At 32.1% G+C, this 24,164-nt stretch overlaps 1 protein-coding gene and 1 long non-coding RNA gene across 2 annotated transcripts; one reads left to right on the top strand and one right to left on the bottom strand.

Annotated features, from left to right (window-relative positions):
* On the top strand, nucleotides 7,563-21,385 carry LOC18593078 (agamous-like MADS-box protein AGL12). Its single transcript, XM_018125434.1, has 7 exons — nucleotides 7,563-7,905; nucleotides 8,128-8,206; nucleotides 14,416-14,477; nucleotides 17,049-17,148; nucleotides 17,245-17,286; nucleotides 21,051-21,092; nucleotides 21,169-21,385. The coding sequence occupies exons 1-7, from the start codon at nucleotides 7,724-7,726 to the stop codon at nucleotides 21,253-21,255; spliced, it is 594 nt and encodes a 197-aa protein (XP_017980923.1). The 5' UTR covers nucleotides 7,563-7,723; the 3' UTR covers nucleotides 21,256-21,385.
* LOC18593079 lies at nucleotides 18,765-20,242 on the bottom strand. The gene is made up of 2 exons (XR_001928917.1): nucleotides 19,565-20,242; nucleotides 18,765-19,462 (listed from the first exon to the last, which is right to left on the bottom strand). It is a non-coding gene; the product is annotated as an uncharacterized LOC18593079 (long non-coding RNA).

Here is a 24,164-nt window from a genome sequence, read left to right on the forward strand (position 1 = left end):
ATTCCACCACTCATAGTCATCACACCTCTACAAAAAGATTTACTGTATACTTTCCCCTAAGCGTCCATTTTCAAATGACTCTATCTTGATTGTTATCCATTATCATATTCCTTTCAAGTGTTTTAAAGAAATTCTCCCACCAGCTCATTTCCCACCTGAAGAGTTTTTCTTCATTCAACCTTCTATCTCCACTCATCATTGACCTAAGAATTGAAATCCGTGACACTCCCTAACTTTTTAGTAGCTACTACGTCTATCTTAAGGAAATCCTTCTTTAAAATGGTTTCTAGTATCCATTCATCCTCCTAAAAAGCTACACTAGACCCATCTCCCACCAAAGTTCCCAAACCCTTTGAAATATAGTCATAGAATTTGTTTGTTGGGTCAAGGACATTTATAATATTTCTCCACACCAAAGATCTCTTTTAACTGGAGCTATCATTGGTAACATTGCTAGGAAACCTTCATTCTCCTTATCCGAAATATTTTTGTGCCAAAGATTGTCCTTTTCATTTTCAAATCTTTAGATCCACTTTAATAGTAAAGCTCTATTCTTCAAATGTAGGTGTACTAATGCTTAGTCCACCTTGCTTCTTGGTCCTATACATTGTCTCTTAGTCCACATAATGGATTTTCCTACTTTTGGAGGAATTGCCCTCAAGAAATCTTCTATGGATTCTATCAAGAAGTTTTTTTACACCAGTAAGGATCTAAAAACAAACATGAAAAAAATTGGTAAGCTTGACAAGACTCATTTCATAAATGTGATATTACCACCACTTGAGAGCAACTTACCTATCCACCCTGCCAATTTATCCTAAAATTTCTCGATCATTGATCTTCACATCTATTTAGAATCAGACTTTGCTCTAAGGGAAAATCTCAAATAAGTCATAGGGAATGAGTTCACTCAACACCAAATTCTACAAGCCTATTTCTCCAAGACCTCCTTTTCTATACCCACTCCGAGCAAACTACTCTTTTAAAAGTTGATCTTGAGGCTTGAGATTCCTTGATAACAACTTAGAATCCTTTTAATGGTAATAAAAAATCTCAAGTTAGGCTCGCATAAGACAACCGTGTCATCTACGAATTAAAGATGGAAAATCGCCAAACCTCTATTTCATATGTCAATCCCAATACATTCTCCTAACTAGATTGCCTTGCTCATCAATACACTCAACCGTTTAGCTATATAGTTAAATAGGAAAGGTGATAAGGGTTACCCTTGCCTTAACCTTCTACCTATTTGGAATTATCTTGTAAAAGTCTCATTCACTAAAATTAATATTCTAACTATCGTCACACACCTTTTTATTCACCTCTTCCATCTCTCAACAATCCTTCTTAGAGAGTACCAACTCTAACCATTCTTAACTCATTGTGTCATAGGCCTTCTCAAAGTCTATTTTCAATAAAAGACCACCATTATCGTTCTGCTTCGTGATGCCTACCACTTCATTTGCAATTAGGGCATAGTCCATGAGTTGTCCACCTTTGATGAAAGTAAACTATTTATTCCCTACTATTTCTCCTGTCATTTTTCTTAATCTATTGGCTAGAACTTTTGTCGTTGTCTTATAAAAGCTCCTTACCTGATTCATTGGGCGATAACTCTTAATGCTCTCTAGGTTGTTGCATTTTGGGATCAAGGTAATGAATGTGGAGTTGACTTTCCTATCCATGTATCGTGTGTAAAAGAGCTCTTGCATAAAACTCATTATTTCCCATTCAACCGATTTCATTTACTCTTAAAGAAATTAAGATTGAATCCGTTACGTCAAAGTACCTTGTTCCCATCACATGATTCAATGGCCACTTAAACTTTGCCTTTTAAAAAAGGTCTGTCCAATTTTCTCGTCGACCTAGGACTTAATTTCTTGAAGACCCCATTGAAACTTCTCAAACTTATTACCTTTTAGGATCAGTATCCTTTTTCAAAGTAGTTGAAAATTCTTTCTTTAATTAGCTTAAGATCTTCGACCTTTTGGTGACATATTTCACTTTTTATGGAAAATTCCTTATCCTTCTAGTATATGCAACAACATGGAAAAACTTTGTATTCTTGTCCCTTTCCAAATACCATTTCACCTTTGATTTTTGTTGCCATTACCTCTTTTCATCCCTTTATAGCTTCCACTTCTACCCTATTCCTTTCCATTCTCTAACTCTAATTCAAGATTATGGATATCCTACTCCATAATTTTATTTTTTCTTTCATGTCCCCAAATATTTTTTGTTGCTAACTTCTTAAATAGAGTTTTGATGCCTTTAACTTCCCCATACGCCCTTCGTGTTTGCCCTTTCCCTTCCATACTTTGCCACACTTGACAAAACATTTTTGAAAAACTCTCCTCCTCCAACCAATGATTTAAAAATTTGAAGAGTTTTGGGCTTCAGTCAACCTCCATCTCATCTATTACCATAAGATTATGGTCAAATAACAACGCTATTTGACATTATTGGATGATTTTCTAATGTATCTCCAAAATCTCTCCAGTAACCAAGAACCTATCTAGTATGTTGAAGGCAATTATCTCCCAAAAATATCTCCAACATTTACCACTTATCATGAGGAAGTCTACTAGTTGCATCTCTTATATAAAACCCTAAATTTTTCCATGGTTGTTCCAATCACATAGTTTATTATCTGTTCATCTAATATTCAAGTGACATTAAAATCCCCCCTCCCAAAAATCTATAGAACCTTGTTCTCCTTTAATTTGGTTCCCAATTCCTCCCATAATCTTTGTCTCCATTGTTAGAGTTAGGTACATAAATATTTCCTATTCCACATCTTAAATTGTCCCTTTTAAATCTGTCTATCAATAACATATATCTCAAATATTCAACCTTTTAATCCAAGATGAAACAATCCTTTTCATAAATACTATCCAAACCCTATAAAATGCCTACTGATCCAATATAATGTCATTTAAACCTGTTACTTCCTTAAGCGTCCCTAGACTACGTTTTATTCATATTTTCCAATTTGGTCTCCTATAACATGATAAAGTCAAGTCCTCCCTACACATTAAACTCGTAACCACCTTTTTTTTTCCTTACAACCTAAGCCTTTGACATTCCTATTATGAATTACATAATTAAAATTAAAAATCACTAAAAAAAAGACAATAGTGTGTACTTTATTGATGAGTCATGATTTGCTCTGCCCCTAGTGATGATCTGTTTTCTCTAATTGCTCAAAATCCAATACAATCTTCTCTCTATCCCACTGGAAAACCACGCCCAATCAATTGCTCAATTCCCAAATCACCCTAGCTTTTTTTTTTTAACATTGAATTATGATGTTGGATGTCTCTGCTCGAGATTGAGTCCTTTTTACTCTGCTCCACTTCTTTATTCCCATCAATTAGCACTTGATTGATTTTCCTCTTCAAACGTCTTCTTCTCTTTATGTTTGATTCTGATTTTATCTTCTTGTAAATACGACAGTCTACCTCTCTTTCTTTTGATTTATCTAATTGCCTCAATTTCTTTACACTCCACCAAACTGACATCTTCCTCAATCCCCTAAATCAGTTTCTTCATCCTTTTTCAAATCATTATAAAAAACCCTTAATCCCTTTCCTTTCTTCCTCAAATCAAATACCCTCAAAACAATACTCTCATTCGTTATATTGTCATACTTTTTAGAATCCATCGAAGACTCGATTATCAAAACCACTTTCTTTTCACTTTACGAAACATTCCTTTCACCTCCACTCGATTATTTTTCCTTGTTCTATTCCTATGTTACCTGAGACTACCATGCTACAAACATCATTCCCAATCACTTAACAAGCCAACTTTTCCATTTTAAGTGTTTGATGTGTGTTTTGCTGTGTGTTTTTTTCCTGTCTTTCTACACTTTCAATGTTCTCCTTTATCTCTATTATCGATGCTATCTTTGTTCTCCCTAAAGCCTAGACATTAATTTATCATTCCATCCTTAATTGGAAAATAGGCCCTCAACTTATCATCTTTCGAACCATCAACTCAATGGTGGTTGACTTCCACATTTAAGCTCTTACCCTTTATGACAGTTATAATTACTAGATCCATTTTCTCCCCAGCATTATCTAGCTCGATTTCATCTGTGTGGTTTCTATTTTCTCCATCCAATTCCTTTATCGATGAGCTCCCTTCTATAAGCCTTTAATTGCTCACATTGGCTTGGTATTGGATGGGTTTGTTTGATATGTTTTGAAGTCCCATTTATATAACTTGGGCTTTCTCTTTTTCCTTCAATTTATGTTGGTTCGAGGTGTCTAACGATGTCCCAACAATACTTTCCAATCTTGTTCCATCACTCATCCATCTTTTGCCATTACACCGTTTCGAATGAGTCAACCTTTTCATTTTTTTTAAATAATCCATCCATCTTTCTCACCTTTTTTGTAGCCTTTTTTTTCCTTTTCCCTTTTCCCTTTTTCCTTTTTGTCTAGTAGTCAAACTTTTTGCAATCATCTGTAATTAGATTAATAATGCAATTTTTTTGTTAGTACTCTATATTTAATTTTTTGTATTATCCAAAAAACACGTCACTACATAAAAAACCTACTCTTTGAAAAATGATAAAATGACGAGATGCGTTTGGTGCAGTGCACTTTTTCTGGATGGAATGATGACTCATCACAAAATCATAGGCTAATTTGTGCCAACTATCATGTAATATAAAATTTCATATATCATTTCTACAATTTAATGTGATGTCGTTCTTGACGCTGGTCTTGGTAGCATATTAATGTAGGTTCATGAGAACAAGAGTTTTAGGTTAGGAACAGAGCTTAATGTTGACTAGAATTGCTTGGGTTGTCTCCACTTGCTCTTTGTCACCCTTTTTTTACTTGCATACTTTTAGCAACAACTTTCTCATTCTCACAAGCCAATTAGAACTTCCTTGACTCCTCTTTTCCTACCCATATAACATCCCTTACCTCAGGGCTTGGGTCTATCTAGCCTTCATTACTTGTTGACAACTCACCATCATGAGTTCTCCAGTTTTCTGTTTATTAGAGTCCTTTTGATGTGGACTCCTCATCTCACTTCTCCTTTTCATTCTCATCATGCATGGAAAGGCCACACTAATCCTTTGGGTCGACAATTGATAAGTAGACTGCATATGTCTTGCCATTTGCCTCGATCCTCACCCTCGTCAAAATGATATTCTTGCTTTTTACTTTTACTAAGATAAAGGCTCTCTCAAACTCTCTTTCTCGTGAGTGGATTTATCCATTACCACTAGTTGTCATTAGTTTTCACCAATGGTAGTGAAAGCGCTCTTATGTCGGAGAATGATTGGAAGTTCATATACCTTTATTCATATCCTTATATTCCTTAAGCTCTCAAAATTTGGATAAGGATAATTTTCTCAAACCAGTTCAAAAATATTTCTGAATAGTGTTCGACTAAAACTTCCATTTCTTCTTTGTCAAAGAAAGTTAAAATGATAAAGAAACCTTCAACAAGACAAGCTTTGACCGAGACTCTCTCCATGGATAATCTTGTTTAGATCGTTGTACAGCTCATCCATGCCTTTAACTTCCCTACCATAATGCATATAAGCCATGCCATGTCTTCATCCAGAATGTTGGTGGTCAGACACACCTTTACCTCACCTTTGGCCTTTGCACCTTTGCCTTATTGCATTATTTCTCCTATACTAGGCTTTTCGCTGCTACCTTGTTCTACCATTAACTTGCCTTTGACCTCCTTATATTCCATTTGCTACCTTCATTTTCTTTATCACTATTGCCTACCCCTTTGAGCACCTCACTGTACATTCTATTGTCTAGCCCCTTCTCCATGTTTCCTATCTGCACCGGTTGTCTTTGCTCTACTTTTTCCACCTATTGTCTTAGCTTTACACTTTCACTTGTTTTTTCCTTTTTGTTCTCACTGTTTTAGCTTTGGTGACTATTATCCTCCTCTTATCAATTAGCCCTACTTTGTGGCTTTTTTCCATCTTTCTTACCTCTCCATATCTAAAGAAGGCAAAGTTTGTACCTCTCTTCTTAATCCCGATGTTTCTCCATGAGATAAAAACTTTCACCACCTCGATGAACCTCTCAAAGAACTCCTTCAGTGTAGACCAAGTCACTCTCTTACTAAGGTTATCCACGAATACAGTATGATGTCTATCTAATAATCTTCGATTCAATTGTCTTGTTATTAGGCCTTTTCCCCCTTCCCTCTCTCCATCGTAGCTTACTCATTTTTTTAACAACCCTTTCTTTCTATGCTTATTTTTATTTACTTATAACATAATTGTAGTGTAATGCTATTTTTTGAATTCAATAGTTAGAGTACTATCCTATTACTCAAAAATAATATAGAGTTAATAAATATATCGAGAATTTATTTATATGAATAATCTTCTGAGAATTGAATTATTGTATAGTTTTAACATTTCTCAAAATTCTAGATTACGTTATCCATGCCACTTATTAATTATGACTAATGAGAAGCTATGGATAAAAAGACAACCCTTGGATTTATATTATGAAAGTTGTCCACTCCCCGCATGCTAAGCCCACTACAAATGACAACTCTCTAAAAGCAATCTTTGGACAAGCTAATTTAATCACTCCAAAAAAAGTTATTACGGAATTGGAATCTAAACTTTATATCACTCTAAAAAAGGAACACGTCCACGTGGCAGCTTTAGAGAGAATATCCATGTGTCGAATGATTAAGCAAATCTGAAGCAAACCTATGATCTTGAGATATCAAAGGTAAAAATCTCTTTTAGGGTTTTTTTTGAATGTATGTGATTTGACAAGATTCTTTGTCTAATTAAATTTTTTTAATTACGATGGTGGGAGGATTGCTAACCTGCCTTTAAGGGGTTTTGGTTTATAAATACTTATACTTTGCTCAGAAAAGCAGCCAATGCTTTAAAGACCTTATAATGACTTAAGAATTTGTCACTAAAACAGAGGGCAACGCGTGAAGGCCAAGATACATGGAAAAAGTGATGGGAAAAAAGCCATGGAATCTAATATGGGGTGGCTCATTGGCTGGCGATGGAGTTGGGTTGCACATGAAAAAGTTATTTTCTGCTGACTAAACTGTCTACTTTCCTCCTACGAAACCACTCCCTTTCAAGTGGACGACTTCTATTAATATACCTTTTGATATATATCTATAATCTTGTCATAGAGTCATTATCTTCTTTCCGAGAAACTAACCTCATAAAATGTACAGAACCCACGTTTAAATGTCTTAAGATCTCTCTCCTTATCCGATATCGGATTGAAGTACTTCAATCTATTTTCTATGAAGAACTGGGCGTGACACTAGATATATAGAAAAGTTAAACGAAAAATCACTGTGTCTCTTTTTGTCACCATGCAGCTGTAGAAGGTGATTCGCTACAGGATGGAAACTGAAAAGGGAGAAAGATTAATCAAAAAGCTAGTTGGTGTGAGAGAGATTAAATTATTAAAGAAAGATTATTAGTGAAAGTGTATAAAGGAAGGCTGTCGAGTAATTATTCTGTCAAAGCGATTGAGGAGAATCCAAGGGAACAATATAAGGGCTGAAACTCTAACGCAAGAGAAGCCACTGTTAGACAAGTTCTTGGGGAGGGGAGTAGTTTTGCAACAACCTCGAAGCTAGTCCAAACTAGTGGGAGGTTGTGTGCACAGGAGAGCTAGCACAACACACACTCTTACAAAAGAAAACAAAGACAAAACAGATTTAATCAAAGGTTAATCAGATGGCCCGTGGTAGAGTTCAGATGAAGCGCATTGAGAACCCGGTGCACAGGCAGGTTACCTTCTGCAAGCGGCGAGCTGGCCTGCTTAAGAAGGCTAGGGAGCTCTCTGTGCTATGCGATGCTGAAATTGGAGTTGTCATTTTCTCTGCCCATGGAAAGCTCTATGAGCTAGCCACCAAAGGGTTTGTTCTCTCCCTTTTTACATAAATTACGTTCATTGTATAAATACACACCTATAGACAGACTTAATGTAGCATGACAAACAAACAAGCCTTAGTCTTGTCAAGGAGATAAAGAGGGATAACAATCCTTAGAGACCAACTCCTAATTCTTCAATAGTTTAAGCACAATTTCTTTGCTGCATGTGAAAGTTTATTAATCTTTCTTGATTTGTCTTTTGCAAGGACCATGCAAGGGCTTATTGAGAGGTATACCAACTACAACGGAGGAACTCCGCCTGATGAAGCCATAGCGGAACCTATTGTAAGTGAAATCTTCACGTCTCATATTCTTGTCTCATACGAATTCTTCTGTACATATTACATAAAGTACAAAACGAATATTATCACTATCTATATTGGTATTGGCAAAGTGGCTGTTGAATCAGATTCTTCTTATTCAACTTATCTATAGAAATATTATCACTATTATTACTCAAGATGCCAGAAAATATCCCAAGTTCTAACCACTTAAGAAATTCTTTAGATTGTATAAATGCTGATGAGGAGAATAAATGTTGAATAATCAAAGTCATATTTTTCTTCGTTCAAAAAATGCTTTCCATGAGATTAACTTGCTCGTGATGATGCAGAAAATACAGAAATTGTTTTGACACAAGTGGAAGCAAATAACCAAACACAAAGGATACACAATTTTTATCAGGGATAGACTCTACAATTTCACTAACAAACTTCCAAGATTACAATTTTCACAAACGAAAAAAGATAAACTTGAGATATATGTGTTAGTTTACCTTGTTCTCAATTAAACCAAAAGAGATGATTACTTAATCAAATTTAAGATACTGCTAACGATAAGCTTGTTTAAACCCATGAATATACTTTTGAGTCTACACACAAGAAAATCTTCACCATTCTTCTTAAATCCTTCAAGTTGCAACGTATAAACTTATTCAACAAGATTTCCATTCAGAAAGACAACCTTACATCCATTTGGATTAGTTCTAAATCATAGAAGTTACTAGTGTCATAACCACTCTAAACAACATCCTTAATTAATCAATACCTTCTTTTTGAGTAAAATCTTTAGTAACCAATTTGACTTTAAACCTTTCAATCTTCTCTTTGGAATCTTTCTTGGTCTTGTAAGCCCATTTACAACCAATGGGATTGCAACCTTTATTTAGCTCAAACAATCTCCCACACACCATTGTGTGAAATAGATTGCACCTTATCCCTCATTGCATCTCACCATAGATCTAATTTAGAACTAGAAAGTTACTAGATCAACTACATGGTCAATATCATAATCATTGTCTGCCAAATTGAATTTATAAATGTCTAAAAAAAGAGCAGACTTCCATATCCTTATGAATCTTCTTTATGGCATTTGTTCTTATTTGTGGCATCTGTCCTACAACATTCTAATGTTAAGTGACATCATCAAAAGCTAGTTAATCTTTTTTATGTTCCCTAACTAGTGTATGTGGCACAGTATCCTTTTGTATAGGTATAAGAGTACTTAAGTCCTAATATGCTCTCTTCTATCTCTATCATGAGAGTGACTACTATCAGCCATATGTAACTCTAGAAACTTAGTTATCTTTACTTTAACAATTTTATTATGTCTACGTGAGCAATAAAATTTATAGACTTTATAATGATCTGAGTTCTTGATAAAATAGCAATAACTGAAACAATATTGTATCTTAGTTTTTATGGATCATAAAGGCAAACTTCTGAAGAACATCCCTAAACATATAAATGACTAAAAGTAGGTTTCCATCAAGTCCAAAGCTAGAAAGAGAATTTAGGTATAGATTTGGTAGGAATTCTATTTTAGATATACACATCTATTTTGATTGCTTCAAAATTTTGGTAAATTAACCTTACTCATCGTATCCTTCAAAGTATGATTCCGACTTTCAACCATATCATTTTGTTCAAGATTACCAAGTAGTATATTGGGGCACTATTCACAATTTTTTAAAAATTTTGCAAATGAACCCTTTTGCTACCCTGTTGTGTAGTGTCCACCATAATATTCACCACCCTTAGAAGAGTTGACAATTTTAATGGTTTTTCTTAACTATTTCCCAACTTTAGTCTTAAAGATCTTAAATTTATTAAGAGCTTCAAATTTTTTTTTAATAAATAACATGTAACCACAACGAGGAAAATCATTAATAAATATTACAAATTATCTACTATTGTAGATAGTAGGGGTATATGGTCCATTTATGTCAATGTAAATGAGTTCAAATAAATCAAATGTTCTATTTGATCTCTTTCTTTTATCTCAGTCATCTTACCCCTACAACAGTTAGCATTTGCCCCCACGTCATCAAAATAAAACTAGGCATGATGTTATACTTTATCAACTATTCTACAATTTCCTTAGAAATGTAATTAGTTTTTCATGCCACAATATAGAAGATGTTTCTCTTATGTAGGGTCTTTTGGCAACTCTTTCAACTTAATATGACGTGACATAAGTATTAATTAGTAAGCTACACGTAGTCTATATAATTACGAGTCAAAGAATACAAGTCAATATTTTTTGAATCATTACTTATCCTAATAATTGAATCCTTCATTTCAAAACTTAACTAGCAATGTCTAATAAAAAAATTGAAACTAATTTTAAGGAAAACTATTCCTACTAACTCGACTTTCACCTCTACTTTGTTGCCGATCATGACTCTAAACTCATCCTTATTTGACTTCATCTTACTTATGAATCTCTTCATGTTCGTAATTCACTAGTCAAGCTTTGTATTTGAGACAATTTTGTTTCTTATGTCCCTTTTTCTTATAAAACAAACACTTATGTTCCTTCTTGATGACAACTTTAAGATCTTTTACACTGGCTAATTGATTGACCAGATTCTTTCCTTTTATCCTGAACTTTTTAGGCGTAATAGATTTAATAAACCATCTTAATGATGCACTTCCTAACTTTTCCTATTTCATCTTAATTTATGGAATAAAATCTTTTTGAAAAAATGTCAATTTCAACATTTGATGACACCCTATACCTTTACGTTACTACAATTAAGAACTCCTTTATTTTAATGGTATTAGGAAATCCACTTAACATGTGTAGAAGAATTGCCCTCTTAACAACAAGTAACTATTGTAACTTGACCAGCCATTAGTGTTTTGAGCAATTAAATGGGAGCTTACTAATGGAGGGTCTTTTTCATTTATTTAATGAAGAAATGGCTTAACAAAACAAAACAAAAAAAGCAAGTAAAATTATTGGATCTCTTTCATGTATCAAAGGCTTTCCTATCATTCTCAAAACTTTCAAGAAAGTGTTTTGTAGGTATATCTACATTCATAGCTAGACCTATGACTTTTATAGATGGATCTACATTTTTAATTCTTAAAGTTTTACCTAGTCAAAATCTCAATGATGGTTATATTATTATAGACGAAAAAGGTAATTGAAAATTTAAACAATGTAACTTAATTTGAAAAACTAGGATAATCAAAATACTCCAAATCATAAATTAATATATCCAAAATATATAGGTTATCATCATGTAAACACCTTTGGCTTGAATCTAGGACGGATCTAGAAATTTTCTGAATGGTGTCATAACTAAAATAATAATAATAATTAAAAAATATAAATAAGTTAAAATCTATAAACTAGAAGTTTTAACATTAAATTAAAAGAATGTAAATTTAGTACATTTATTTAATACTTTAAAGTAAAAACATCTAAGATAACTATAATTATCCACGACAATTTTTCATATTTTGAAAACGGTGCAAGATAACATCAATTGAAACACTATCAAATACATCTGTTTCAATGCATGTCACTGGGCTATCAAATTAATCAAAAAAAATTTAGACATGAAGTATTTAAAAACTTAATTTGGATTGAAAATTACTTACAATTGAAACCTAGATTAATTGTTTTGGGAGAGTACAAAACACAACCAGGGACCAAGAAAAATGAAGCATTACTGTGGGTCTCAAGAGTAAGACTTGAATTTTTTGTGTGGAAGAGCAGTTTAAGTTTTGACGTTTTTAATAACATCTTAAATTATAGAAGGAAAATTTTTGTATTTCCATGTAGTATTTAAATAATAATATATAAGTTACTTTTGATAAATCTACTTTTACTTGGAGTCTTTGATCCCATTCCTTATAAAATTGCAAACAAATTAGAAGGTTAATTAGTATATTAACTATATAAAATTTTAGATAACTTGTATAACAAGTAAATATTTTCTTGTAAGTGAGTGGCGTCACGTGACACTACTTCTATGAATGTAGGTCCACCTTTGGGTTGAATGCATGACATGTAATTAAGAACCTTTTAACATAAAAGCAATTGTGAGAATATAACACAACTCTGTAACTTACCATGTTTGGGTGAATAAACTACTAGAGCTAGCCATCTCCATAAACATGTTTTAATGTGCTACCCTTTAATTTTAATATAAAAATATTACCTTTGGGTGAATGAATGTACACCAAAACTAAAGACATCCCTAAAACATATGAGAATGATAATTCCACAACACTAGCCAGTTGGTCACTTTGGTGACTACAATTCAACTAGCGTATATGGAAACTTCTTCCATAATAGGATATTGCTTTATAATATGTACTCATACAAACTTCACAGTATGATTTTCTTTATTTTTTCATTAACTTAATAAGCATGGGGCATTATACTCAAAAAATTTTACCTACATATGTGACATAACCTTATGAGATATTCAATCATTATATCTCTAGCCATGTCATTAAATAAACTTGTTACATTGAAAAATTGGAAAATATCACTTTATAAGGTTTTAATTATCAATTTGTACTCTATAACTTTATTTTGAAAGTATATAAGATGTATAAATATCTAGGGAGAATACATGCCACCATTAAACTCGAAATATGCATGTTAGTTTTGTCTCATGCATTCTAGAAATATCTCACCAAAATATATGGAATAATCAATGAAGTGCACATAATAAATAAATAGATAAATACCAAACATGCACTAAAAATCAGAAAAATTACCCAAACAAGTAATGATAAGAGAGTGGATAGAATTTCCAAAAACAAAAGGTCACACTCGATTTGAACTTTTCCATTCAAGCTCAATTAAACACCTTTCTTATAAATCCCATTCATCAAAATCTTTTAAAGCAACATAAATCAAGATTAACGGCCTAATGATTTTGGCTTTCATACCCATTCTTGACCAATTTTGGTTTTCTAATTATTTGATCCTTTAAATCTTATATTTATGCAATCAAAACTTATGTTTTATCTCTATAAAATAAACCAACTTATTTATAAAAAGATAAATTCAAACGAAAACAAATAAAATACCAAGGTTTTAACCGATTCATGAATTGGATTTTAAATTTAGCCTTTGTATTAAGAGAAACAAAAGATATATGTTAATTCAAATTAAAATGCACCAATTGGGGTCTATTTTCAGCAAATTCAAACCAAACTGGAAGATCCATTCCCGCAAGTATAATATCTAAAAATGGTAGTGCCTAATTTGACGAAATCTATAGGTTTAATCAAGTTTTACCTTAATAACAATTTTAACTCATTAAGAATAAATAATCAATGTAATTTAACAAAATTACATAGAATCAAGTTATTCTTGGCTTAAAATTGTTAAAACTTGCAACCCTTGAAAAACCCAATTTCTCAAACACATTTCATTCAATTACATGAATATAATCCAACCTAACAACCATATGATCGATAATATATCATCAATTAAGCATGCTCGGAATTTAATTACACTATTTATAAGGAAATTATGAATTTTAATAGTGTAATCATACAAATTCAAAACAACACAAGACCTTAACATGCAGTCATTTTAATCAAATAAAAAATATAATTCTTTAGGTTTCTAAATCCTAATCATGGTGGCTATAATATAATTTGATAAACCTTATGTATAATTAATTTATACTAATCTAAGATCTACTATAGCAAGAATTTCGAACACAAAAGCGTACATGATTTCTTATATGTGATTTGATAACAAAAGCAATATTGACTAGTTTAACTGTTGAGATTCAGTGTACTAGATCTTCTTCCTCCTTTTCTAATAACTCTCTAATGAATGAGACCTTAATGTTGTTGTGTAGAAAGAGAGGAGACCTAGCCATACTTTTATGTAGTTAGTCCCTAGTCCCTCCTATCATAGGATTTAGGGTTTCCTACATAAGCCTACATTCTTAAACCACATTTAATATTGGACAGTAACCACTTTATTAGATCATTTTTTTTTTTGGAAAAGCAAACTATTAGCTCATATTATGGACTACAATGTTGTCACTTTATCAAGACCAAATAAGCTTAGCCTGTTTTTATATAAAAAGTAAAATAAATTAAATAATGTAAGTCCACATTTTATTATTCGAAAAAATCTAACATAATATTCATGTGTCTTATGCACAAATAAAAAAAGTTTCCATTTTTTATTTTTTTATTTATGAAAATTTTATTAAATATATCCAGGAAGCAAAAAAGGAGATTGACATGCTGAAGCAAGAGATTGAAATACTTCAGAAAGGTCTCAGGTAATAGAAATTCATTTACTTTTGACATTATCACATATATTTTCTTGTAGGTTCTTTATCTTATTTATTTGTTTATCAGAGTTTGCTAGAAAAAGTTAATATATTCATCCTTACATATTGTTATACTAAAAGTTTTATCTTTCTCATAAAGGTACTGTTTTGAAATTGTCCAAGAAACAACAAATATAAAACCTAGAAAAATCAAGCAAACAGAAAAACATAAGAATTTGCATGGTTCGACCTCTTACTTACATCTACGAAGTGAAACCATTCTTTTACTATTGAGAAATTAAAGTACAATAAACCTAAAATCCCTTGCACACCCTTTCTCAATAACCTCTCAAGAACACTCACCTAAATCACTCTAACGTCACTTAGAGCAAAAGATAGAGTTATAAGGTGTTTCTTCTCTATAGCTCCAAAAGCATACTCATAATTCTAAAACCTAAAGATCCACTTTTATAATATAAAAGTCTAAAAAAAAATGGGATTCAAACTTGATGTGGAACAAAAAGTTTAAAACCATACAACTATTCAATGTTGTAAATAAACAAGAATCCTAGTTAATAAGATTTAGAATTCTAGCTAACCTAAAACTTCAACAAATCTCCATCTTTGACATGAGCTCAAACTCCTTAAACCCATTAGTTGCATCCAACTACAATTTCCTAACTCCACCTACTTTCCAACACGTTGAACAACTCTCCAAGCATAAGACTTTCTAATACCTTGAATAACTTTCCAAGCACAAGACTTTTCAAGCCATTGACCTTTAAAATTAACACAACTACACAAACCGAATCAAGTATGGTCCAATACTCGATTCCACAAAAGAGCCAATGCACTTGTGTAGCCATCAAGTAAATAACACTAATTAACTTTGAAAAGGGATCTCAATGACTCTTCTAATTCACTGTTAGTAAGATTTTTCATCTTTTCACTCTCTTCTACACCATGGGACCCTTTCATCACCTTCTTGGTAAATGAAATCTCACTATGGTAGCTATTATCTCATGTGCACTATTCCCATCCCTTTGAAGCCTTACTTTCTAGATTATACAAAACATTATGTAAATTCCCCTTCATCAGGACCATGTTGTCTTGTGTGACTTTTATCACTCCATCACAAGTAGAATGTCCATACCTTTTAGAGTCTAACATGCCCAATGATATTAAATTCTTACACATCTCTAGGACATATGTCACATTACCCAAATAGCACACAACTCTATCAAACATTTTGATTCTCACCACTCCTAAACCCATAACCTTCATTATTGACTTATTGTCAAAAGTCAAATTCTTGATCACCCTTTCCTGAAGTAAATCAAAATAATCCTTTTAATAGCATATGTGAGTAGCAAAAGCAAAATCTAAATACCAACCAAAATTTGCATCCATGTTTTTTATGATTGTAAGGACATCACAATCTTCATCATTAGCAATGAAAGCACACTCAACTTTGTTTTTGTTAGTTTCATCCTTTTTGTAGGACAATCATTGAGACCATTCAAGAAACAGAAAACATTATCTTTTCAGGACTGACTAATGAATTCCTAGAAACATTCTGATTTAAAATTTTCACACTTACAATGAGGAAAAAGCCTATAATTTCTAAGCTCCTCCCATAACGCATTCAACTTAGAAAAAATACGCATCAATTGACCTAATTCCCAGTGTAAATTCACAAAGAGATAATTGTAAATTACATGCCCATGCATCATCCGATTGACTAAACCTCCTTTTCAAGGTTTCCCATATCGAACGAGTAGTGTTCATATAAAACACAATAGCTACCACTTACAGCAAAATGGACTCCAATAGCCAAGCGACTAAAAGGTTGTTACAACAGCTCCATGACACAAATATCTCACCAATGATTTGTGGCTCCATAATTGTTCCATCAACAAATCCAACTTTGTTCCTAATCACCAAGGCTAGAACGAAAGGACGAGTTCAAGCCATGTAATTGGTGGAAGTTAACTTAGGAGCAATGACCATCGAGCCTTGATGGTTAGAGTGGTGGAGAAAGTAAAGTGAAACGAGAAAAACCATTGCGTAGGATTTTAACACCAAGATTTGACATTTCTAGAAATTTCAAAGAAAAAATAGAAAAAATGCAAGAATCAATTGATAGAATTAAAGATAATCGGAAAATGAATAATAGATTTCAAGAAAAAATACAACAAAAAGCGATAAGCGCGCTGATACCATATAGAAAGTATGAATGCCAACGAAGAATGAGAGAGAAAATGGGTTTTGATCTTGAGTTCTCTATTGAATCCAAACATGAAGTGTTTGTAAATTACAATGTTGGTTTATATTGACCACTAAGTTTCTAGTACTTACAAAATTGACACTAATTGAATTGTATAGCTGTTAACACTATTTACTTAATTGCCACTAATACATTAACTTAAATTACATCATATGACTAAATTCTTCAACACAACAAAACAAATCTTATTGTATTGATAGCCATGTATATTACTCAAATATATATATATATATATATATATATATATATATATATATATATGTATATTAAAATCTTATATGGATTTTCCACAGGTATATGTTTGGAGGGGGATCAGAAATTATGACATTAGATGAACTCGTTGTGCTTGAAAAGCATTTAGAAATTTGGATCTATCATATTCGATCAGCAAAGGTATAATTCATTTTCATTATAATTTACTTGAATTAATTTCCAATTAATACCACAATTTTAGTTCATAATTTTTTGTATTTGGCACTTGAAATGCAGATGGACATTTTGTTTCAAGAAATTCAAATGTTGAGGAACAAGGTTAGTATGATTAATATCATATATAGACAAAATAAGTAAGATTGAAATATGCTGAAACGTGCTACAAGGTTACATATACTTTTATTTTTTTAATTAATTATTAATTATTTTATGAGTAGGTAGATGATCAGAAAAAAAAAGAATATAAATATTTTGATTACTATTATTTTTATATGATAGTCAGTTTAGATTAAAATCATATAAATTGTAACTTCAAATATAAAAATATAAATTAAACAAAAAATTAAAAAATTAAATTTAAATAATAGTGATAAACGTACATTAAAGGAAAGAAAAAAGAATAAAAATAAAAATGCAATGATGGGCCTTTTTTTTCTTTTCTTTACTTTTGATTAAATTGTATACAAAAAAATTTATTATAACTTAGAATAATTTGTGTCTTTAGGTGAGAAAAAAAAAAGAGAGAGAAAGCGACATATGACAAAGAAGAAAAAAATAAAAAGGAAAAATAGGAAAATGAATTTTTTTGTGAACATAATTTTTCTCTTAATTCATTTTGCTACCCATCTTTAGTTTTCATATGTCTTTTTTAGATATTTTCTTTAAAAATTATAATTAAAAATAATACATGAATATAAAATTGGATTAATTAATTTATTTTTTTAAAATCACAAATGCCACTGCGTAGCATGGAGAAAATACTACTTTTATTAACAAATTTGACAAAAATTTCAGCATTCAACAACAACTACGGGTAAATTTTGTGTATGAATACCATTTTTAATTAATTCTTCACATATTCCTATCCATTTACTAAATTTTTTTATCCAGCTATTTTTTTTAATTTTAATTTTAGTTTTTATTTAAGTGTTTTAGGATGAAATTTGATCTAAAAAATTGTACTTAAACCTTGCCCAACATAAATTCCTCAATCAATTTTATTTATTCTTGAAAAAGAACATAATAGTTTAATTATATAAAAGTCAAATAAACAGAGTACGAAAAAGAGAATCTAAATATAAATATGAAACATTTGTATATGCTTAGTGCATACATTCTCTTTCTAAAATTTATTTATATAGAAATGCAAATCCTGGTTTTTATTAAAAAAAAAAGAGTATTAATAACTAAATTACAATGTAAAAAGCATCGTATTAATAACTAAATGTAAAAACTTGGTAAGACTCGCGAGCCACTTGAGTCGAGTATTAAGAAATTTGAAATTGACTCAACTCATTACTTGAGTGGCTCAACGGGTCAAGTTCAAGTATTCATTAAGTCAAGTCTGAGTAGCTTGCTCATTTACACTATACCCCATTGATGTTATTATTAGAGAATGTTATTTTGTAGTAGCTGAAAATTAGTCATTCAAAGATGATTTTTGAGTATTAGGATACTTTATTTTGTGATTACTAATATCTATAAAGTAATTAAAGGATAAATCTAGATATCTTTTCTACTTTTTAATGATACTAATTGTGAAGTTTTTATCTATTTATTTATAAGCCATTCAAAAATTTCATTAGCAAATGAGGTTACTTTAAATTCGTAATCCTCCATAGAGGAACACAAGTTTACCCAATCACCCTATACATATTTTAGGCTTAATTAACCCTTTACAAAAGTAGGAAACCACCATGTACAAGTCCCAAAAAGATCACCTGGAAACAGAGTTAATACACTGCCTAAGGCCATTCAAATTCCCTAAGCAGAGAACAATGCACAAAGACCATTCAGTGCTCAACAAAGCTTAAAATCAGCCAGCAGCAACGGTAATCTCTTGCCAGCCTCCAAGCATAGGTATCATAATGCAGATTTTCAAACATCAGCTACGAACCACAAGCATAGAGTTAACCCATAACAAACATGCACAGAACAACATCAAACACAAATATAGGAGAGGGAAATTGCACAACATTAGACAGCAGCTAGTTAGGTCACAGATCACAATCCCATGTGGAATCAATGCAGAGGCTTCCTAGGGGTACAATAAGACAACCTTCGCACCTTTTAGCTGCTCAACAATCAATGTAAACAAGGCCTTCTCCTCTTCAAATCCACACCACCAGTATGTCCTGCCTCGAAATGCCTGTTTGGCCAAATGATGGGCACCCTCACTTGCCTCTCTAAGGACAGTCACCACCTTGACCGCACCAATCATGTCGTTTAGTTTGTCTAACCTCTAGAATTCCCTCCACCAATTCCATGGTCTAACCTACACAATAACAAACCAAGTAGCAGCATTTTAATAGTCAGTTTCAATAATCAAAGATTCATAGTCAGTTTCAATAATCAAAGATTCAGGGCCCAACCATACCATTTGGCAAAAATTTTCCATAGCTCTCTCAATGGCTTTAATCTCCGCATAATTTAAGTCAGCTTCCCTTATTGGCTTGGAAAATAGCACTAACATCTTCCGTTGGTCATCCCTCACTACTCGTTTTGTGTGCTCGGTTTTCCTTTAGCAACCCCCTCTTATGGACTTTATCACCATGTTGACTTAATGATATTTTGATCTTCCTGAGCAGATTTCACCCAATAAAATGATATTAATTTCACCAAGTCCACCAAAGTTCCTATTTCCCATTTCTTTCCCTCAAACACCATTTCATTTCTAGCACCCCCACAAGGACCATAGTGCTGCCCCTCACATTAGCATTCCTCTCATCCTTTCCTCTCCATGAAAGATGGACAACATTAGGGAAACACCTCACTATTCCCCACCAACTCACTATCTTACCACAAAATTGACAACGCCACTTACAGCACAAAATGACATGATTGCAATCCTCTTCAACCTCCTTGCACCATGGGTATAGTAAGCTAACCACATAAAACATTGTACCTTTGAAGGCACTTTTGCTTTCCATATCAACCCCAAAAAATTGTCATTGGTAACCTCCAAAAGATTGCCCATCAAATGGGTGAGTTTTTTTACCCAAAAACTACCGTGATTGTCTAACTCCCAAATAAGACAATCCTCCACTCCTTTTCTCACTCTGATTCCCTCTAATTTTTCTCAAAATTGTGTCTCTAGACCTTTCTCCCACTCATACAGTGATCTACAAAACTCAATCACCCACTCTCTTTCTCATGTTTCCTCATTTCTAAAGTAGACGCTCACCATCACTCTCTTATTGCATACCAAAAAGAAAAGTCATGGAAATAGGACTTTCAAAGGTTTATTCTCCAACCATTCATCCAACCAAAACAATAATTTTTTTTGTCTTTTCCAAGTAACCACCTATGACCCTCTATCCCAATGTAACTCGATAATCTGTTGGCGTTCTTTAAATTCATCACGTCCTTCAACATCTTTGATATTGTATTGCTCTTTTTGGCTGAAGGGACTCACTCCATCTCGTCCTCATATTTTTCTTTTATGACCCTCCTCTAACCTTGGGCCTACAAACTGCTTCCCATCTCACTTTCCTTATCTTCTTTTATCCTTTTGTAATTTCTTTTGCCTTTATATGCAATTTTATGGATGTTGTTTAAATCATTTAGTGATAGTATTTTCAAAATAGTGTTAATTATTAAAATAAACTTATTCTTATTGTAGTTGCTTTCATATATAATAATGTAGGAATTTTATTTCATATATAAATGTTTTATTAAGTTTCTAGAGTTGGCTCAATTAGGAAACTCTTAATTGTCTAATATAATAAAAATTTGAATTCAAATAAATAATTTAATATTATAATTTTAAAATGTAAAAATATAGTTAACTTTTCATGATTTTAAATATGAATTGAATGGTTCTATTTATGTTTAATAGTTTTTTTTTTAATTTTTTGTTAAAGGAAGGGATACTGAATGCTGCAAATAAGTATCTTCAAGATAAGGTAACAATTATACATTATTAGTATTTTATCATTATCATACATGCAACTAACTCATATAAATTGTTTGTTAATGCAGATAGAAGAGAATAGCAGCAACACTGACTTTACTACAATCAACACTAATATGCCGCATCCACTAACCGTAGCAAATAATATATTTTGAAGTTAAAATTTTATCTATCTTTATATTATCAATGATAGAGTTATTTCTATTGTAAAAATATATAGTATTATTGTGTGGTATAGATGTGATACACTTAATAAATAAACAATGAAATGTTGTCTTTCATGTGAAAAAGTGTGTAAGTTAAATTGAAAAATGTACTCTGAAACTAGTAGTGTTACTTTAGTTTTAAAATTTTCAATAAAAATATGATTTGATGTTAAATAAATTAATTTGGATCCCTTTTTCTCTCTCTCTCTCTCTCTCTCTCATTTGCAGGTGTGGAAGTGTGTATATACACTAACAATTACAAGAATGTATATTTTTCTTTCTTATTTGTACCTACAAACTAATTAAACTTTTTTTTCAAAAAAAAAATTATAGTTGTTAATTGTTGTGGCTTATCCCTTTGTTGTATATGTCAATCGAAGTAGGTCAGGGAGGGCAGGAGAAAGCATAGGGAGATAGGAGACAAATATGAGATGAATGCCACTGGGTTTCGATTAGGCCAACGGTTGGGGAAAGGAGGAAGTGTTATTATTGCTTGTTCTAAGTGCTCACTCAATCGTTTCAGTCATGGAAGCCCAAGAAGGAACCTAGCATTGGACAATTCTAGTGCTACCTATTGACATGATTATAGTAATCGAGATTTCAGAACCCAGACGCATAAACAAGAGTGAATCAACGGAATATAAATTGATGCAGAGATTTTGAAACACATACGCATAACCAAAAGTGAATCAGTAGAATATTAATCCGTGGAAATCATGAAAGCCACCTTAGAGACTCCACCATCTTTCTCATTTTTCTAAACAACCATCCATCCAACAAAGATATAATCAGCCTTTCTCTTATATTATCTGAAAGTTTCTATGAATGCAGGATTTTAATTTTTTGAATCAATCACAACAATTGTTATTTAATATAAGAGCCACAGATCTACCACAAGAAAAATATAAGTCAAAATGAAGATATTTCAAAAAGTAATTTAAGTGCCTCACCTTCAAGAAGATTTACAATTTTTTAGGAAAAACTATTGTTCATTAATTCTCATGGCCAACTAAGTTGCAACCTTCGCTTATATAGATATACTAATAGACTTGGATCCACTTGGCCCAATCCATAGTCTAACAAGATTCATATATAAAACCCAAAAGAAGAATGCATTCATTCTATCATTATTGACTTAAGTTCATGTTATCTCATGACTAATATTTTACTTGAAATTTCATTTAATTTAATATTATCATTTAGTTTCTTATAGTAATTAAGAAACCTTTTTTACTCACTAATTGTAATAATGTCTATCAATTGACCTCCACAATAAAATCAAAATAGTCCCTTGCATTACAATCATTACTAAGCAGTCTTTTCACCATATCATATTCCACATGAGATTTATGGATTCCACTATCACATCCAACTCATGTAATACAAATTTTTTATTTTCATTATTGCTAGACTTTGAAAAATATTTTTCTTCAAAAACACTTTTATATAATATTAATTTCCAAAACACTTGTAGAAAACATACCGACTAGATTTTTTGAGTCCAACAATCTTATGAAATCGCTTAAATATCTTTCCCAATAAGTAATGGTCACTACCAAAAAATAGGATTTTATTGACGAAAAATTTTTCATCAATAAATTTGTCACTAATTGTTGAATAGAACAGCGACGAAATATTGAGGGAACTCATTCCGTTGGTAATAAAATGGCACGCAATAAAGTAAGATGGCATCATTTTTACCGACAAAATTATTCCATTGGTAACGCTATTACCAACAAAATTTATTGACTATATTGCCGATAGATTAATTGGTCAATGATTGCTGATGGAAATTCGGTCAGTGAGACAATTGAAACGACTTATAATAGTATCAACAAAATTACCAACGAAATATTCCATCGATGATTTATTTTTAATTATCGACAGAATTTTTCGTCGGTAAATTAAAATTAAAATCCCAATGCAACAGTTCTTTCTCCATTTCCCCTTCTCCCTTTTCCCTTCACCTCTATGTCTCCTTCACTCTCTTACCACTTGATCTTGTCACCCGAACTTATGCTTGACTTGATGGCGCCTTTCGCCGACCATAAACCCAGCAGTCCGTCAATTCGACCCAACCCTCCTAATCATTCAGGTCCCCTTCCTCACACTTCTCCCGTCTGACCACTCCCGACCTCCATTGAAGCTGTCGTCTAAAAGTCAATGTCTAAGTTCAAGCACAAAGTTACTGATAATCTCCAAAGGTTCTTTTTCCTTTTACTTTTTGTTAGATGAAAAAGCTTGTATAAAATACCCAGCCAGGGGGGGTGTATTGGATTTTCAAGCTAAAGCTTTCACATTTCCCTCAATAACAGATAAAGCATAAAACTTGTAAGCACAAATCAAGGAGAAAAAAAAATAAAGATGATCATAGCAGATAAAAAGAGAAGGGAAAAGAGAATAACACTTAGCCACAATTTTTATAGAGGTTCGACATTGACATTGACAATGCCTATGTCCTCTCCCTTGACATTACAAGGAGTTTGAATTCACTAAATCACTAGCTTTCTCAAATAGGTTTAGACATAACTTTTACAATCACTGCCTTTTCAAGGATAAATCATAACATATCACAAATCACTGCCTTTTCAAAGGCAAAGCATAACTTATCACAAATCAGTACCATTTCAAGATTAAAGCACAACCTTTCTACCTTTTGCAATAGAGGTATAATTAAGCTTACTTTTCAAGATTCAAGTATAACCTATCTACCTTTTCAAGGAGGTATAACTTTTACAATAATGGATCACAAGATGTAATGCCTCTAGCTAGGTTGATCGAAGGCTTTAAGTACAAGGGAATGAAGTAAATACCAAGGAATTTAAGCTATCAGCTATTGCTCAATTTTAGAGGATTTT

The sequence above is a fragment of the Theobroma cacao genome, chromosome 8 (genome assembly GCF_000208745.1).
Source record: "Theobroma cacao cultivar B97-61/B2 chromosome 8, Criollo_cocoa_genome_V2, whole genome shotgun sequence".
NCBI lineage: Eukaryota > Viridiplantae > Streptophyta > Magnoliopsida > Malvales > Malvaceae > Theobroma > Theobroma cacao.

Coding starts and splice junctions, on each gene's coding strand:
- LOC18593078 (XM_018125434.1), top strand. CDS start 7,724: ATGGCCCGTGGTAGAGTTCAGATGAAGCGCATTGAGAACCCGGTGCAC. Junction 7,906..8,127: donor TATGAGCTAGCCACCAAAGG/GTTTGTTCTCTC, acceptor GTCTTTTGCAAG/GACCATGCAAGGGCTTATTG. Junction 17,149..17,244: donor ATCATATTCGATCAGCAAAG/GTATAATTCATT, acceptor CTTGAAATGCAG/ATGGACATTTTGTTTCAAGA.